Source organism: Abramis brama (assembly GCF_963993115.1).
Source record: "Abramis brama genome assembly, chromosome: 8".
NCBI classification, from domain to species: Eukaryota; Metazoa; Chordata; class Actinopteri; order Cypriniformes; family Leuciscidae; genus Abramis; species Abramis brama.
The window spans coordinates 17,490,499-17,509,681 of NC_139970.1; the positions used below are offsets into that span (position 1 = coordinate 17,490,499).

A 19,183-nucleotide genomic window follows, 5' to 3' on the forward strand; every position below is an offset into this window, starting at 1 on the left:
GACCAATGTATAAATAATGTTTTTTTTCCCCGCTCATAACTTTGATAGAACCTTGCCAGAACATTAGCCAAAGTTCTGAGTGTTCCCAGTTAGCTGTATGACTTGTGCGCTATATTTCAAGTGTTCTGAAGCCACATTACAGAAGTGTAACGGACTGAAATTCAGCTTTATTTGAGAATCTGCCTCTCACTGAAAGGTCACATCCAAAACTGCATACATTCAAACATTCTAAGATTCCAGTTCCACAAAAGAAAGAAAGTCATAAGTTATGGAGCGACATAAAGCTGAGGGGGGCGAGGGATCTAGAAGATTATTTATGGGGTGGCATGAGGACTATGAGGGGTGGCAACAAAAAAGCAAGCGTTCATAGTTCTTGTTGATTTAGGGCCTGACAAAACATTCATGTCCATAAATATGTAAAACAGTTCAAAGGGACTACAAAATAATCATCTTCTGTTTCTATAAAGAATCAATATCAAAGGCACCAAACTATTAAATATCAACAGTTTCTGAGGCCTGGTTTCACACACAGGGCTTAGATTAAACCAGGATTACCAGGCCTTAGTTCAGTTAGGACGTTGCTTTCAGTTAAAACAGCTCAAACATGCATTTTAGTCTGGGACTAGGTTTACGCCTTGGAAGTTGTTTTATTAATATGTTTGTGTACATGTTTTCTCAGTGGGTAGCTCTCAGAGTCGTCAGAGTGGGTCGTCTCAGAGCAAGAAGGTCCCCGTTTTGAGCCCCGGCTGAGCCAGAAGTCCCTTCTGTGAGGACTCTGCTTTCCCATACACAGTCCATAGACATGCAGGTTAGGTGGATTGGACATGCCAAATTGGCCGTGTGTGTGCCATGTAATGGGGAGGGTTGGGAAAAGACCTGGAAACCTACCCCATTGCCAAGATGGACAGTTTCTTGCATATATATCTTTAAGCTTTTGTATAATGGCAATGACAATTTTATTTGTATAGCACCATTAAATACAACCCAAAAATAAAATAATAATAAAATATGATGCAAGAGTGCTTCAACATAGATTGTATGCCTTATCAAACAAATAGGTTTTTAACTTGGATTTTAAAACAGATATGGAGGGAGCTTATCTGAAAGAAATGGGCATATCCAATGCAATATGCACTATTTGCATATTGAATGACACCACAATCACAGGCACTCCTGTCCAGTCAAGATTAGATTTCTTAATTAGTAATTAAGGACCAATGAGTATGCCGAAAATCTAATCTCATCATGACACGCAGCTGCTGAAAAACTGTCCAAGAATCACTGCTTATACATTTCATAGGTTCAGATTGGGATACCAATGACAGAGTGGCAATGCTTTATCTATAGGATGGCATGCAGTGGCTCCCTGCATCACGGTAGATCGGCCCTGAGTAAAGCGTGATGTATAAACAGATGGTTTTGTCTATAAATTACATTTTTTTCTTGAAAATGCTAGTAGAGTCCTTCATGGTTTCAGCTTTGTAAGAAGCGTTGTTATTAAATCAATTGAACAAAACAGTCCATTCAGATGTGTTAATGATGATCTTTAAGATTAGGTGACAAAAACACTGGATGAGGTTCTCCATTATATGACTGCCTCAACTTTAATACAAATATTCTGCTCAGAGCTGAAATCTACCTTAATTTTTCTTTGTTTTCTAACATCTAACATCACGTTTCATATATTTTATCTTAAAAGCTTCACTGTTCCTTTTTAAACATGTAGGCCTACTTCAACTTTTAATAAAACTTGTGGTAGGCTAACAAGTGGTAACAGTGGTGTGGTGGTGAAAGTGTTGCAACAACTGTGAAACATTAATATAGAGAACATAAATAATTCTCACACTATTATTGAAATGGTTTATGGAAGATATTTTCTTGCATTGTTTAGATCATAATTTAATAATGATGGTTCAATTAATAAAAAATTAATAATATGTTTGTTTGTTTTTTACGATTTTCTATATTTTAAAGAATAAAATACACCTACACCTAAAGGCATTTGAAAGTAGCAAATATTAATGACAAACACAGTGGGACCTTAATTTAAAGGTTTATTTATTTTTTTTAAGTTTTATTAGGCAGTACAAAGGGGAGCATAATATGAAGGAAATTAAAATCTCAACCGTAAATTAATGCTCAGCATTCAAAATGAAACCGACAGCGATGGAATGGCCTTTGCATATTGAATTATGATTTGCGATTGCTTTTTCTTTGTTCCATTTATTTTCATATTCTACTAATTTGTAATTGTAATTGTTTTTATTTATTTATCTTTCACACTGGACGCATAAGCTGTCTTTATTTCTCCAACTTTTCTAACTATCATTTGACCTAAAACAACATTCCCTAATTGCTTTGCTTCCTCGATAGTCTTCTTGCAATTCCAATAATTAATTTGCATGTAATAGGCTATGGAATAATATAAAACGGTACTCTTCGACGCAAAGCTCCTGAAGTTTGAGTCGGTCTCTCACCGAGGAGTGTGTGCATTTGAGTGTGTGCTCTTTATCTGGATCTGCTCCACGGCTTTCCACGGGCCACGTCACGTCACGGAGGGGGAGAAACAGATTCCTGAGCTCTGCTCGAGTTTCCTGCGATCACATCCTCAGATCCACATCTACAGCGGACCAGACGCCGCGCTTTCCCCACTACAACACACTAAACCGGCTTTTCTTACAAACATGGTGAGAAACCTGAACACTTTACAAACCTTTACACCGTTTAAACAACTTGTGTTCTATTGCTTTGAACGCTTTCTCTGTTTGTAATGTATTTTTTTCCTCCGTTCTCTCTCTTCTCTCCGCCCTTTACAGATGTTTCGATGTTTACCCGTGTTTTTCCTCCTGGCTGTGGTGTGCTGTCATGCCGAGGTAAGTTGTATGAATCCCGCATTCATTAAGGAGAAGAGCTCGTCTTTTCAAAAAAATGTTATGGGGAAACCGGATTACAGTGTCTCTGAAATGAAATCCAACTTGCACCTAATGAACTATCGAAAAAGAAAAACTATACTAGTCCGGTCAACTACCATTAACTTAGAACAAAACAAGGCGGTAGGCTAATGATTATGGTAAAGCTGAACTCAGTAATTTTTTTTGCTAATTGAAAAAGGTTTTACACATACAGTAATGGACGACATGTTTAATAATGTTTACTTGCCCTCTAGACATCAGCTTTACAATTTTTTTTTTGTATTCTGCATGGAGTGGGTCGCAACCTCATGGGCGGCGTCATATTGACATCACCAGTTGTGCATTTGACTAATAATATTACTACTACCACCAGTGCTGGGAATATTACTTACAAATTGAAGTCGGTTACTGATTCCAAATTACATGACAAAAATTGCAGTTAGGGTAAACCATTACATTACACATTTAAGGTAATCAGATTACTTTTAGATTACTTTTGACCTAAATTGTTTATCACATTTATCTGAATAGGATAATCTTGTACCATATTGACATAAAATGCAAAGAGAAAGAAAATATAATCCATTATTTAATGTTTTCCATCTTTGATTTAGCAATGAATTATCAGTTACCAATTAATTATGAATAATTTACCGCCCTTGTGAGAATAACATTTGTTATTGAAAGGAATTAAAAGGAATTTGTTGACTGATTGCGAGTATTTTAAAACGTAATGTAATGTTATTTAATCTAATTACAAGTGCTTAATTTTTGGAAATCTAAATACGTAATCCAGATTACATGCAATCAGTTACTCTACCCAGCACTGACTACTAAGAAATGCTTATTATTTTATATATAGTTTTGATGTGAAGTGGCAGCAGTTGGTATACAAACAGCATGCATGCAAAACATTTTTTTTTTATTTGTGTTCTTTATGGATCAAAATCGACCCATAAGAACCAGTTCCTTTCACCATGTCTCATGGCTTTTATTTATGTATTTAATTATTATTTCTTTGTTAAATATATTCATCAAATTTAACCTAAAAATACATTACATTTGATCAGATTTAGCTCCATGCAGATGCTATTTAAAATGTATCAGTGACTAAATAATGTGCAAAGTGCATATATTAAGGAGTTGTTTATAAAGAATGTTGGACCAGCTGAGATGTCAAGATGCATCTGTCACAAAACACACATTTACATCACCTGGTTTGTGTTTGTGTAGTTAATGAACTCTGTGTGTGGTGAGAGAGGTTGGTGGTCTTTACTTTGGGAATTGAGCTGTAAACAGACAGCTGTTAAAACCAATCAGATAATAACATGTTAGGTGGTGTTTGGCCAGTGAGTTTACACTGATTTCAGTGCTCAAATGCAGCTGCTGACGGGGGCCATATGTTGTCTTTGTTAGTGTTGTGTTAATTGTGTTCTTATGCTCTGTAGTGTAATAACAACCTGTCAGGTGAGCCGCATTTAAGCCACACAACAAAAGGAACCCAGCACATGCAAATGCAAACATTCTTGCACTATATTCTAATTCATATGCACTGTGAAAATTACCCAAGTATTTATTTGCCTTCATTTGTATTTTACTTCTTGTGTATTGAAACAAACAACACATTTTGGTGAAAGTTGTCCCCTGTGTCAATGACACATGCATCAAGACTGCACTTCCTTGTAATACATCTGCCATTTCTCAAACAATCACATATATACAGTGTGCTGAAAAGTGGCTTTAGTTTTAAAAATGTATAGCATGAAATCACATGTTCCCAGGCATTATTTTTTCATTTGAATTGAGATTACATTTGTAGTTAGAGCATGCTATTGTATGCCAGAATGATGTGTAAGTAATTTCATGCTGACAGGCTTGATAAGACAACACTTAAGCTAAAAGAACAGCAGCTCATAATGGGTGTCATGCAACCCGCATGATTCTTCCCTCCGCTATTCACGCAGTTCATGCTGTGGTTTGTCTCTTTCTTGTATCTTACTCAGTGGGGGCTTTGGATCTGTCAGAGCTTGTGTTCCCTAAAGGCATGATTTGCTGCTTACATAGACAAGCTCTTAAATAGTGTCACCCCAAATTAAAACACACTGAATTTCCTACTCCTACAAATACAGTTTGTGCTGGGAGGATTTGTAGTTGGTTGATAGAGCTTTCACATTGTACGTGTAAGTGAATGGATTTGTGTGTGTGTGTGTGTGTGTGTGTGTGTGCATTTATACAGTATTGGAGTCCAAGACAAAGAAAGTGCATCTTCTTCATTGTTTGTGATGTGTGTTTTCACATAGACTGATCACAATTCAGAAATTTTTTATAACAATTTTTTTAATTCCAATAACTCCACATGGATTTTTAAAGAAGAGAAAAAACTAGCTCCAATATAAATCAAACATTTAAGCAAAAAAAAAAGTATATTAAAATTTGAATAAAAATGAAAGACTGTGTAGGCAAATTATTTAATATTCAGAATGAATTACTTATCCTATAAAATATTGTGAATTATGTAATTGAATCAAAAACTTTTTTTTAATTTTAATTGATTTTAAGCAAATACAAAAAATTGTTTGAAAGTGTAGAAAGACGTCAGTCGCAATTTCGCGAGTTATGAGTTAATTTGTAAAGTATTGCATGGTAGCAGCAGCTTCTCTGATTGGTGAATTTCTGTCCAGGATTATGGGTAGTGTAGTTGTTCACCAGGATATATATATTTTTTTTTTTCATCAAATAACTTAAACTTGTGGCATCCACAGAAGTTTATATCACTACGTAACAATCTGTTGTGGCAGGTCCTAATTTAAAGGTTTGCACATTATTACCAAATAATTGTCTATATGGAGGAATATGAATGGGTTATTATGTTCACATCACTACTGTTGCACTCTATTGGAGGTTTTATAATTGGTAGTCAGCAAGAAAATTGTAATCATTAAAGGAATAATTTACCCACAAAATGAAAATTCGCCATCATTTACTCACGCTCATACCATTTCAAGTCTGCATGACTTTGATTCTTCAGTGGAAAACAAAATAAGTTATTATAAAGAACACTGATAACAAAGCAGTTTTCAAATTACACCAGAAAGTCATACAGTTTTAGAATGACATGAATGTGCATACATGATGACATATATATATATATATATAATATTATTATTATTTTATTTTTTTAGGTGAACAATACATGCCAATCAACCTTTAAAAAAAGAAAAGAACCCAAAAAGAAGTATCTTTCAGTCTTATCCTCAGTCTCTCTCTGATTCTCTGTTGTTTATTGAATACATTAGTGAACAAAGAAAATACTGAAGAAGAAAGCACTGTTCAGAACATGAAACCTTATCACACACATGCACAAACACAAACACATTATCACAAACTGTGGTGAAGAATGAATTTCAGCTCTTCTCAAGGCACTGTTTTCTTTACACGGCCAAATGTAATAGCAGAGGCAGGATAATGCAGTTACCTAAATCCCTTCCTATAATCAAAAACTGAGCTCTTCGAGTTTTGAGTTGCTTTCTACGTGCGTGTCTCTGCTGCCTTACAGCAGGTGAATCGACTGCGCTTTAAGCCCTGATAAAAATAGAAGTTACAGAGGGAGAAAGAAAATGAGGGAGAAACAGAGAGTGAGGTATAGGGAAAAAGAGAGGTGTAGTGAAAGAGGACACTGTCAGGGTCACAGTGCCCTCTCTGCTGGAGCTAAAGTGATCTTTACTGAGAGTAATCATCCTCTGTGATTTCAACTATACACGGAAATTATTGTTTTGATCTTTCCCAGTGCAATGCCTTTTTTATTCAAATGTATATGCACTATTGCTATAATTTTGTTCCTAACGCATGTTAGCTGTGCCAGAAAAGCCAGCTGCCTCGCTGCCCAGTCAGTCAATGACTTAGTGTTTTTGTATGAAACCCCCTCATATGGAAACTGGTTTCAGACAGTCTTCCTAGGTACCGTAGCGTCATGTCTAATGATCTGGAACACATTCACGTGAGCTTAGGAAATATCCAAGGAGGTCAGAAAGACCTGATGAGAATTGTCCGTTAGCTTCCCCATTCATCTCAATGAAGCTTGCAACCATTGAAATCTATGTAAATGTTATTGCCAAAATGAATATTTCGTCAGAATACACAGCTACCTTTGAGAATGGCCATCAATGGTGAAACAGGATTTTTGCATCTAACGGCAGGGCTAACTGCTCAAGCTAGCCAGTTAAATTCTGACTCATTTTGGCAATAACCGAACAATTTTTAATGACAACAATACTTACTTCTCAGTCTAAATGGAATCAGATTAAAACAGACTTAGAGTGTATAATTTTTAATTAGTTACCATTTTTATTCTTTCCACCAACCGCCAAAACGCACACAAAGGTCACATCTGCTGTCATCAACCAGATGAAGGCATTTAAAAGCTGGAATACACTACACAACTTTTACAATCTGGACAAGTTGATGCCAGTTGCTGAAAGTCAAAGAGTTCATAGAAAATCACAGTGTATGATGGGCACAGACTGATTTTTTTAGCTTCGGATTCCATGCAAGGGAATATAAAACATGGGCACATAAATGTATCTTCGTAAAAAATAATATAAATATGATCTTCAATTCCCGCACATTCCGATCAGAGGAAAAACATGAAGTGACCAGGTGTAAATGGGGCCCATTGATATTTTGAGCCTAGATGTGTAATGTATTCCAGCCTTTAGTAGACAGGATGTTAGTCAAACATTGAATTTGGACTCGATGTCTTCATACCTCCATATAATGATACACAGCATTTTTCCTGTCAGCACAGTCAGTATTTATAAGCTTCACTAATGCTTTCAACAATCTCTTGCAATGAGGATTTGGTAGAAGGAATTCTTTCTCCCTCAGGGTAGTGTCCACAAACAGCTGGTCAGTCTTTTATTAAGGGGATATAAACACACTCACAGGATACAGGCAAGAGAGCTAAAAAATTTATTCTGCATTTCTCCTCTTTTCTAGTCTGCTCCCTAATCCAGTCGTCTAATAAACCTGGAATCGTATATTACACTGGCTCTTTGAAAAATAGTTTTAGTTCCTCTTTTGTAAGTCACTTTGGATAAAAGTGTCTGCTAAATGCATTAATGCAAATTGAGACCTTAAATGTCTAAAATTTTCACCTTTTTTATGACTAATCTCATCAGATGCTTAAAGGAGAAGTTCACTTTTAAAATGAAAATTCTGTCATCATATACTCACCCTCATGTTGTTTCAAACCTGTATGAATTTCTTTCTTCTGCTGAACAGAAAGGAAGATATTTAGAAGAATGTCAGTAACCAGACAGTTTTTGGGTCCCATTGACTTCCATAGTATATTTTTTTCCTACTATGGAAGTCAATGGGACCCAAAAACTGCCTGGTTACTGATATTCTTCTAAATATCTTCCTTTCTGTTCAGCAGAAGAAAGAAATTCATACAGGTTTGAAACAACATGACATGAGGGTGATTATATGATGACAGAATTTTCATTTTAAAAGTGAACTTCTCCTTTAAGGCATGATCTGTCTTTGAATTATTTTTTTTTATTGAAATATCTGAAATACTAAATACAGGTTGTGTGCTCTATTAACACGACAGAAAATTGTGAATTCAGAACATTTTGGTCCATTTTAGCAATCCCTCCCAGAATCTGAATGCAACGATTTCCTTTCCACAGAATTGGAAATCCGATTGGTACTAATAAAATTATAGTGTACATAGTTCCATTTAACACATTTTATGTTATATTCAATCCGGAGATTACTCCTCAAAATTAGCATAGAAAAAAAAACCTGTCCACAAAGTGGTTTTTGACTGACAAAAACAGCCGAATGCTAAAAGTGGACTTTAGTACAGACACTAAAGTCTTTTGTGTGTAGAACAGGGCTGATGCAAACCTTATTGTGTTGCTCAGTGTTGCTTTTGAGCTGTATTAAATTTCATTCTGTATTTCCATCTGCTGCATATGAACATAAAAAAACCATTTCATACATATCCACTCTTTTCTGTTTTTATTTAGTTTTTCTCTATCTCCATCTCTGTTATCTCATGTTTGATAAGCTTTGACTGTTATCTTGATTCCACTCTTTTTCTTTCTTTTCTCTCGTATCTCCTTCATCAGAGTTTGCATTGTTTACCATCTGTTTTCTCGCACTCGTTTCCCTTCGTCATTTCCCTCCCCCATGTCTCTCTATGAATGCGCAGTGTCTTGTCACTGGCTTTGTGCTGGTGTTTTATGGCCTTGTTTTGTATAGCCATCAGAGCTTGAAAGAGCCTTGTAATGAGAGGGAGGAACAGACAATGGGAAGGATGCGGTGATGAGGGAAATTACAAAAGGGATCAAGAAATTTAGTTCTGCTCGTTCTGATACTGGTACACGAGGTGATACAGGGACAAAGAGAGTAAAGGAAGACATGAAGAAACATTTAGCCCACTGTATTTTCTGGGTTATCCACAAACAAATTTTTTTGGTTCTTGTTTTACGCAAAATTACAGGTTTTCAATATGGGATGTGTAAACGACAGTCTCAAGAAAGCCCTGTGTAATTAGGGTCCAGCAGACCTCGACACGTTTCTTAAGGGTGTTCTGTTGTTCAACAACAGCTATATACTGTAGATGGAGTGCAACAAAATGCAGGGATCTCACGTTTTTTTTAAGTCCTGTCTGCGTTTCCATCTCGGTCTAAAGTACCATGAAGATTAGGCGAATTAGTCCGGTGACATAGGACTGCGCGCTACTTTCCAGTTCCCGTTGGATTTAATCCTCTGAATTTAAGCTTAATAAAGCCTGAACCTCGTCGTCGGCCCACTGGTCGTAATTTTTATAGTCCATTGTTGATTCGAATAGCAAACAACTCTCAACTCTGCATGCACCGCAACAGATTTAAAAAAATGGTGGTTGAAATAAAAGAGTCAAACTGCATGGAGTCAGCCAATCAAAATGCTGCGTGAACTCAACCAATCAGCATGTTCAGCGCCCAAGTTCCACCCCCGAAAGTTCCTGAACTTTGAAAAAGTACTACCTCGCCAGCAGGGACTTTCTGAGGGGGACATTTTTACCCGGAACTTAATTTAGTCCCTGGTTCCTGCGGTGGGGTTTAGCTAGAGTATCCCTTTAATATTCAACATGTTTAAAATATCTGGATAAACCAGTTATAAATGGGTTGAGGATGATGCAGCTTTTATTGGGGCAATCCATAATCGTAATCCATAAAACAGGCAATAGGTCAAAACACAGGGCAGATAATCCAAAAAGAAAAACACAAAACCAGACAGATGAGACAGGTTTTTGACAACTAGAGAGAGTGCTCAGAAATGCAGTGTGTGACACTTACAGGACTTTGCAAAGAAAATGTGAAAACACAGGCTTATATAGGCGGAGCTTAACAAGCTAATGACACAGCTGAACCTAATCACAAAAATATTTTTTTTCAGTTCAGTGATCCAGTAAGCGAATTCATTCAAACAGCGCTAATGTAAAGAACACCAGGCTGATTACATCAGAGATGGCAAAGAGAATAGAGACTCACGTTGCATTTTTAATGAATTATTTCATTGTTTAGCTTTAAAACACAAGCTCTGTCGTATTCTGTGATTGTTTCTGATGTGAAATGTCGCTATGTGAAATGATGGATGACGATTGCATTCAAGGTAAAGACAATTGCAGTGACATACAGCTGTCATACAATAAGCACATGTGAGTCTGTTATATTGACGCGCAAACATGTGGCCCTGTTTGGTATCGCATCTTGACTTGTCTCAAATGTAAAAAAGCTCTTTGCTGTTGCACTGTACATAATACACTGTGAATTCTGTGCATAAATTTATTAATTCCTTATATAAGCAGATCTATTCTGCCAAGACCAAATATTGCCATATCCATTAACATGCTAAACTATTCAGAGAGTTATACAGTAAATACAGTATGTGCAACAAAAGTAGGTTAACTATGTGCAATCAATGACAATGTAGAATTCGGCAGACTTGCATTAGACGTCTAGTGGAGGACAAGAGTTTGGTGTTTCAGGGCCTCACAGGACAATAAAACGCATTTGCCTACTTTACCATAATACACAGCTAAAGAGGTGTTAATGATAGCTGAGAAAACACACCAGTATGTATCCATTTCTGATTGAGAATACAACATCCATCTACCCGCAGACAGGTCCTTCACCATATTGTGGTGCCTTGCACAAACAACAAGGCCATTGCGAAGAATGTGGGACTGAAAACAAGCACACTTCCTTCTCCAAACACATGTCAGCCATTAACCCAGCTCTCCTAATCCATGACCCTTTAGAGAGAATCGCAGCAGACAAGCCAGGACGGCTGGAACAGAGCCTAGATTCAGATGGTAGGCGGGAGATAGATTGAAAAAAGTAACTTGGGTGAAAGAGAGAAGTTGGCGGGATCTACCAAAAGCAGAGGACTGGCTGTAATCCTGAGTGACAGCCAAAATGAGACAAAAGGCTTAGAGACCAGAGGGGAATAAAATGGATCGATTCACTGAGTTGCAGCGAGAGACGGTACCACTTGAAAGGAAGTGGAAGAGGGAAAAAGAAAGAGAATGTAATTATAGCAGCTGAAATGTAGGAAATAAATAGGGAAAAGACTGTCCCATGCTGCCCGCAGTGTGCTGGCGTCCATCCACCATCCTATTGCCAAGACCAGATTTGGAAACTGCTGAATGGACATTAAAATGGTGTCACTTCGGCAATAAGATTGTCATAGACATTTGTGAGGGCTCATATTTTATTGCAGTACTTGCAAGGTAACACTTATTGACCTACTCAAATATATATATATATATATATATATACAGTGAGGAAAATAAGTATTTGAACACCCTGCTATTTTGCAAGTTCTCCCACTTGGAAATCATGGAGGGGTCTGAAATTGTCATCGTAGGTGCATGTCCACTGTGAGAGACATAATCTAAAAAAAAAAATCCAGAAATCACAATATATGATTTTTTAACTATTTATTTGTATGATACAGCTGCAAATAAGTATTTGAACACCTGTCTATCAGCTAGAATTCTGACCCTCAAAGACCTGTTAGTCTGCCTTTAAAATGTCCACCTCCACACCATTTATTATCCTAAATTAAATGCACCTGTTTGAGGTCGTTAGCTGCATAAAGACACCTGTCCACCCCATACAATCAGTAAGAATCCAACTACTAACATGGCCAAGACCAAAGAGCTGTCCAAAGACACTAGAGACAAAATTGTACACCTCCACAAGGCTGGAAAGGGCTACGGGGAAATTGCCAAGCAGCTTGGTGAAAAAAGGTCCACTTTTGGAACAATCATTAGAAAATGGAAGAAGCTAAACATGACTGTCAATCTCCCTCGGACTGGGGCTCCATGCAAGATCTCACCTCGTGGGGTCTCAATGATCCTAAGAAAGGTGAGAAATCAGCCCAGAACTACACGGGAGGAGCTGGTCAATGACCTGAAAAGAGCTGGGACCACCGTTTCCAAGGTTACTGTTGGTAATACACTAAGACGTCATGGTTTGAAATCATGCATGGCACGGAAGGTTCCCCTGCTTAAACCAGCACATGTCAAGGCCCGTCTTAAGTTTGCCAATGACCATTTGGATGATCCAGAGGAGTCATGGGAGAAAGTCATGTGGTCAGATGAGACCAAAATAGAACTTTTTGGTCATAATTTCACTAAACGTGTTTGGAGGAAGAAGAATGATGAGTACCATCCCAAGAACACCATCCCTACTGTGAAGCATGGGGGTGGTAGCATCATGCTTTGGGGGTGTTTTTCTGCACATGGGACAGGGCGACTGCACTGTATTAAGGAGAGGATGACCGGGGCCATGTATTGCGAGATTTTGGGGAACAACCTCCTTCCCTCAGTTAGAGCATTGAAGATGGGTCGAGGCTGGGTCTTCCAACATGACAATGACCCGAAGCACACAGCCAGGATAACCAAGGAGTGGCTCTGTAAGAAGCATATCAAGGTTCTGGCGTGGCCTAGCCAGTCTCCAGACCTAAACCCAATAGAGAATCTTTGGAGGGAGCTCAAACTCCGTGTTTCTCAGCGACAGCCCAGAAACCTGACTGATCTAGAGAAGATCTGTGTGGAGGAGTGGGCCAAAATCCCTCCTGCAAGTGTGTGCAAACCTGGTGAAAAACTACAGTAAACGTTTGACCTCTGTAATTGCAAACAAAGGCTACTGTACCAAATATTAACATTGATTTTCTCAGGTGTTCAAATACTTATTTGCAGCTGTATCGTACAAATAAATAGTTAAAAAATCATACATTGTGATTTCTGGATTTTTTTTTTTAGATTATGTCTCTCACAGTGGACATGCACCTACGATGACAATTTCAGACCCCTCCATGATTTCTAAGTGGGAGAACTTGCAAAATAGCAGGGTGTTCAAATACTTATTTTCCTCACTGTATATATATATATATATATATATATATATATATATATATATATTTATTTATAACAGTTCCTACACTGTTCATTTTATAAAAAGTAAATCTTCTTCTAAATCTTCCAGATTTAACTCTTTCCTGACCAGGTTTTTTTTTTTGTTGCCTGTCAGCACCACATTTTTTAAACATTTTCACAAAAATGTCATGGCCCCCAGAATATGTGCATTTGCATTGATGATCAGAGATCACGTTATTTTCCATGTGCGTAAGCAATGCTTCGCTTGTTTCTGCTGCTTCTTCACCTGTGTTTTGATCCGTTTTTGTCAGCTTAGCCTTTTAGCCAAGTCTAGCTAGTCTTTGTAGACAATTGAAACGGGAAAAAGAATGCTGTTATCTTTCTTGAGTCCTGTGTACACCCCCTCACAAAAACACATTTGCGGTTCATCTAGTCTCTGTCCCACTGCTACAGATGAATCTCTTTGGAACTTTTAAGAGCTCTCTCACATTCACACACTCTGTTCCTTTGTGTGAGAGCACACTCCTGAGGCCTCATGCAACGCCGCCTTTAACTGAGAGCTCCATAGAACCTGGAATGTGATGCATTAGAATAGACTGACATCACTGGCATTCCATTCCAATAAAGGAGAAAAATGAGCAAGAATGCACAGATGGGACGGCACTCCCTTTTTCTCTGATGGATATATTGGGAGACCATAAACATCATGAGCTAGTTTTGATGTCAGACGGTCAGATGTTTTTTATAGTTATATTAATATAATAACTAAAATTCATAACAGAAAGCATGCAGTGTGTTTGAGAGCTGTTATAGTGCACTGGAAGTTTCATCCGCATATTTGTGACAGCTTCTCTGACCCATATAACTGAGATGTTTGAAACAGGACAGACTCCATGGAGAGACCCATGAGAGAATTTAGCAGAGAGGAATTCCTCTCTGTCCTCACTGCTCTCACTTAAGAAAGCATTTCTATTGTCTGGAAATAACTAATGCCGTTGTCTGTGGGAAATTCAAACTGAGTTTGGCAAGAATGTCGATAGAAAAGAAAAGTGGAGAGAAAAATAAAAGACAAATTAATGAGGGAAGAGAAAAGCTTAAGAAAGGACATCACACCATTGCATACTTTAGAGAGAACGTGTGCTCATTAGCTCTGACATCATCTTTTAAACATCAAACATTAAATACCCAGAATGCTCAAGGTTTTAGGGCAAACCAAACTGATTTTTTTTAGCATTTAAATTTCCATTTAAAAGGAACTGACCGTAATTTGTCTTGAATTATTAACTACTCCAATATGCATTAAACGTCATAATAAAATATGACTCCTTCCATCATCATGAATTTCGGGATGCTTGAAAACATGCTTTTTTTCTTTGTTTCTTTTTTTATTATTATTACTTGAGAATGCAACATTTTGATGTGGAATCCTGAACATGACATGCAGACAAAAATATATACAGTATATTGTGGCCAGAAACTGATCCAGATTCATCAATCTAATAGATACCTGCACAAATTAATTTTTTAACGTTTAGTTTGCAACGAGGAATTCTATATAATAAAAATGAGATAAACAAGATATTAAAAATAATAATTTCACTGCATTAAAATATTAAGCCTAGTTCACATAGTTTATAGAAAATGTGAACAATGTAGACACATTTCTTTATTATAATTTCTTAACAATATATTGTTACATCCCAGTAATCCAGCATTCACTTAATGTGGGACCCTTAATGTTTTTCACAACCAACGCTATCTCACGACCAATTCGTACGAATTCGTACAAGTGATTAAAAGGTGACTAATTCGAACAAATTCATACGATTTGTCTAAACCCATGTGATGGTTAGGTTTAGGGGCGGGGTCAGGGGTAGGTCATTCGTATGAATTCATACGAATTGGGCAACTCGTAAAATATGTACGTTTTAGCAAAAATCTTACTAATTCGTACAAGTGATGTCGTATGAATTTGTACGAATCAGCCACCTCGTAAAATTCGTACGAATTGCCATGAGATCGGGTTGTTCGTAACCCCGTGTTAGATCTTTTAATTTCAGGTAAAAGCAGACATAATAAAATATAATTAGATACAGTTTTTCCTCTTTTGGCTAGACAACATGAGTACAAAGCTTTTACCTCTCTTTCTTATTATCATGCCCATGTGATAGTGTAGTGCACAGCTATGCATTTGAGTGCCTTGAATGCTTCCTCATTCGTAGCTTTGCTGGATTGCCAAAGTTATATAGATGCTGTTTGACATGCCTTTCATCTAACGTAATCAGCTTACAGTGATGCTAGACGGAGGCCTTGATGTGGTTTGTACTCTCTCATGCTCTTAAGCTCGGTTGCTATCTTTTTCCCCACATCCTCTCATCCCTGCTCATTTCCAGTCCGCGGTCTCGCAGCATGCTCCTCTCTATGTGTGAGCAGCACCAGCACTGTATGCGCGGGTTTAGTGTGTCTGTGTGGGGGCAGGTCAGAAAGTCAAAGCTTGGCTTTGTCTAGAGAAAGATTGCTACACTTGCATTCTTATGAGGAAAAATCTCTGTTCAAATTCCCAGCCTACCATGTGCAACCATTTATCTACCATATAGAGCAAAGGTAAAGTATGTTATTATGTGGACTTGCAGGCAAAATTGGTTTAAAACATGATCTCCTGATTGAGTATAATGACACATTAGCAATCATGAGTGGGATTAGTCATTGTGGAGGCACATTCCCACAGCAGTTTGTGTGGTCGATAACGTCTATTCACCATGCAGGCCTCTAAAACAAGCATTGTGTGCTTGTAAATGGTATTTTTCAGTGTGTGCATGTCTAATTCAGGAGCTGATGTATGATCCTCTCAGGTTGTTTGCATTGTAAGATAAATGTGCTTTATGCAAATATATGTCATCTAGCGTCCTGGGGACAAAGTTAATGATGTTTATAAAATTAGCCTTCAGCTAGAAATTTTAATTATATTCTCTGACTCTTGGGGTTGTCAAATACATAGGGTCAATAGCATGCCACTGTTTTTGATTAAGTTATTCAAAAATGCATTAAAAAACTAATTCATACAGACTGTGACTTGAATACAGCTCTTTTATAATGAGTTTTTCATTTCTGAATTAAAATTCTCTTTTTGTGGGGCTGAAATGTTTGTGAAGAAAAAGTTCACATTAAAAGCATGAAATACTATAAAGTAATTTTTTTAACAATGAAGTCAATGTGGCATAACCAACCATTTTGGTTATTGACAACCGAAGCCATTTTGTTGTTGTCAATAAATCCATAAAACAGGAAATGATATCACAGAGAAGACCCCAGTAGCCCCTTAAAACTGTGTGTCAAGGTCAGTAATTGAGATATTTTTTTATGACATGGCCAGGTTAGTTCAGATTTTCAGGTGTCAAATGGAATAACCTCCAAAAAACATGATGTTCATGATATTGTTTTTGATATTTGGAACATAGATAGATAGATAGATAGATAGATAGATAGATAGATAGATAGATAGGTCTCAGACAATTCTTAGTTTTTCAATTGTTCATATTGTATGAACACCTACAAAAAATAAAACATTTGCAATGACTTCTATGAGATACCTTGATGACTAGCGAACATCTGTTGTGGTTAAATTTAATGCTGTCTCGTAATACATTGCGCACCATTCTTGTAAATTCTACGTTTTTACGATCATTACAATGATTTCCCCCCTTATTTCATCTGTACATCCTCTGCTTTCACACATTTACAGTTACGCCCACAGCATTCAGAACAGCTGAAGTCAGCGTGTTGCTGTTTCCTCGCAGGGTGACATTTATGCTTGAGTTATGGAGATGTAGATGCTCCTGGAGGGAGATCAATGGAGGTTTTCACTGGCTGGTGACATTCACTCTGGCAGAATTGACTCAGAAATAATGTTCAAAAACAAACAAACAGACTCCTTTGGGGTTTCCTCCCCATATCGACAGGGGTTTTGGGTTCCATCCATCTGTGAGTCTAATCAAGCTCACGCAGCTGCTGACTTTATTATGAGAAAACAGCTCTTTTCTAATCAGCACAACTTATCAGTATACACAGAAAACAATGAACCCTTTAGCTAAACGAGCAGGGGCAATGAGTTGAACCCAATAGACTCTGGAAATGGTTTCCTGGGTTTCCTTTTTGTCTTGGTTCAGTATCTTGAATTTTCCATGTGGCTGGCATCAAATCTTTGAAAGACATTCGGAGTTTCTAAACTAGATATTCCTTTAATGGATATTCATGAGCTGTGTTCAGTTTTCTGACTCATTTTACTTCTGGATTGACAGAAATTCTGATTACAAACTCTAACACATCGTTCATGAAGTGACGCTAATGCCGTTATTTGAATTTCAGAGTCTTTTTCCATGACAGCTTATTGTTGTGGTGTCACTGATTTTATATTCTCTCTCCAGCACATTAGAACAAAATAAAATGCAACTGCTGCTTCATGATGACTAAAAGTCTAGCCAGCTAGTTCCAAAAGGGGGTTTTCACAGTCATGCCTTATGCTGGGTTCAGACTACACAATATTTTTGTCTGTTACGATAGTCACTGTGTCAGATTATGTGATTTTGACTCCCAAATTGTTGTCATGGACAAGAAACATGTCAGACTACTCATTGCTTCCCGACCAATCATTGCTAACCGTCTTTAACGACGAGCGTGATGTCATCAAGAAGGCGGAACTAGCGGCTGACTTCACAAGAGTGTAAAAAACAAAGGTTGTAGGCTACTAGCCTAATGCTAATTCCAGTACTCACCAGGTTAAAGTGCTTTTGCTATATCGTTCATCAGCATTTATCTTTTTTCACTCTGTTGTGATAGTCCTGCGAGGAAACATCGTAAAGGCAGGAGTATTGATTCATAGCTCCACAAACTTTTCCTCCATTGCATAATTCCACCTAGCAGCACCAATACAATCGTCTCTCTTTCGTTTCGCCATGTTTTAAAGCTGTGGACGGAAGAGCTTCTGTGCTCCTATTAGTCAACGTCACAGATGTGACGGAACCTGTAATGGAGGAACATGCTGGTCTTTCTGTCGGGACATTGTGAGGACGCAGGACGTTGGTTGTCGTCCACTATGACACACTATACAAGATGAAACGATCGAGTCTTGCATCCCGACGCCCATTGTTGCTTACAAATCATCACGACACCCTACGCCTAACGGATTGTGCCAAAATTGGGCTGATATCGTGTAGTCTGAACATGGGATTAGAAGAATCATTTGGGAAATCTTTTGGTGACATTTTAGATCTTAAAAGAACTATTTTCTTTCTTAGTTTGAAGAACATTTTAATAATCTAAAGAACTATTTTCCACTATAAAGAACCTTTGCGCAAGGGAAAGTTTCCATGGATGTTAAAGGTTCTTCATGGATCCATCAATGCCAATGAAGAACTCTTTATCTGTAATCTGTACTATCTGTAATTCTCTTCTCGGTATTTACTGTAATCATCTTCCTGCACTCTCATTCTTTCTTGTCCAGTACAGCCATCATGTTTTACCAGTTGTATCTGCTGTAGCTCTTTGTTTTCGGACTGTTCTGTTCTCCCTGTGAATCTTTCAACACACACTCCCTCCCTCAGTCTTTCTGTTTGTATTCAGTTCTCCCGTCTCTTACTGCTGTGCTGAAAGGAAAACCGACAACCGCATGCCTTTTGTGTTGTTTCAAACAACTTTGCTTTTAAAAGCAAAGACAGTGAAAGCTGTTAGATAAGTGGCATCATTGGAGGCCTGTGGACTAAATGTATATGAGGATGTTTTTGTTCTCTGATGCAGGTCTTCTGTTGAAATGCACCTATTTTAATGCAGTCCGGACAGC

The 19,183-nt window shown here is 37.6% G+C and overlaps 1 protein-coding gene across 2 annotated transcripts in view; it reads left to right on the plus strand.

The window, feature by feature from the left end:
• The first annotated feature begins 787 nt into the window (after positions 1-787).
• Positions 788-19,183, plus strand: part of fstl1b (follistatin-like 1b) — a 47,147-nt gene continuing 28,751 nt past the window's right edge. The window contains exons 1-3 of one of the 2 annotated variants that reach the window (XM_084122603.1): positions 788-808; positions 2,559-2,687; positions 2,817-2,873. In XM_084122603.1, the coding sequence (XP_083978729.1) occupies positions 803-808; positions 2,559-2,687; positions 2,817-2,873 (192 nt within the window). In that variant the 5' untranslated portion in view covers positions 788-802. Of the gene's footprint in view, positions 809-2,460; positions 2,688-2,816; positions 2,874-19,183 lie in introns of those variants that run through there. The other variant, XM_084122604.1, reaches the window with a different exon arrangement.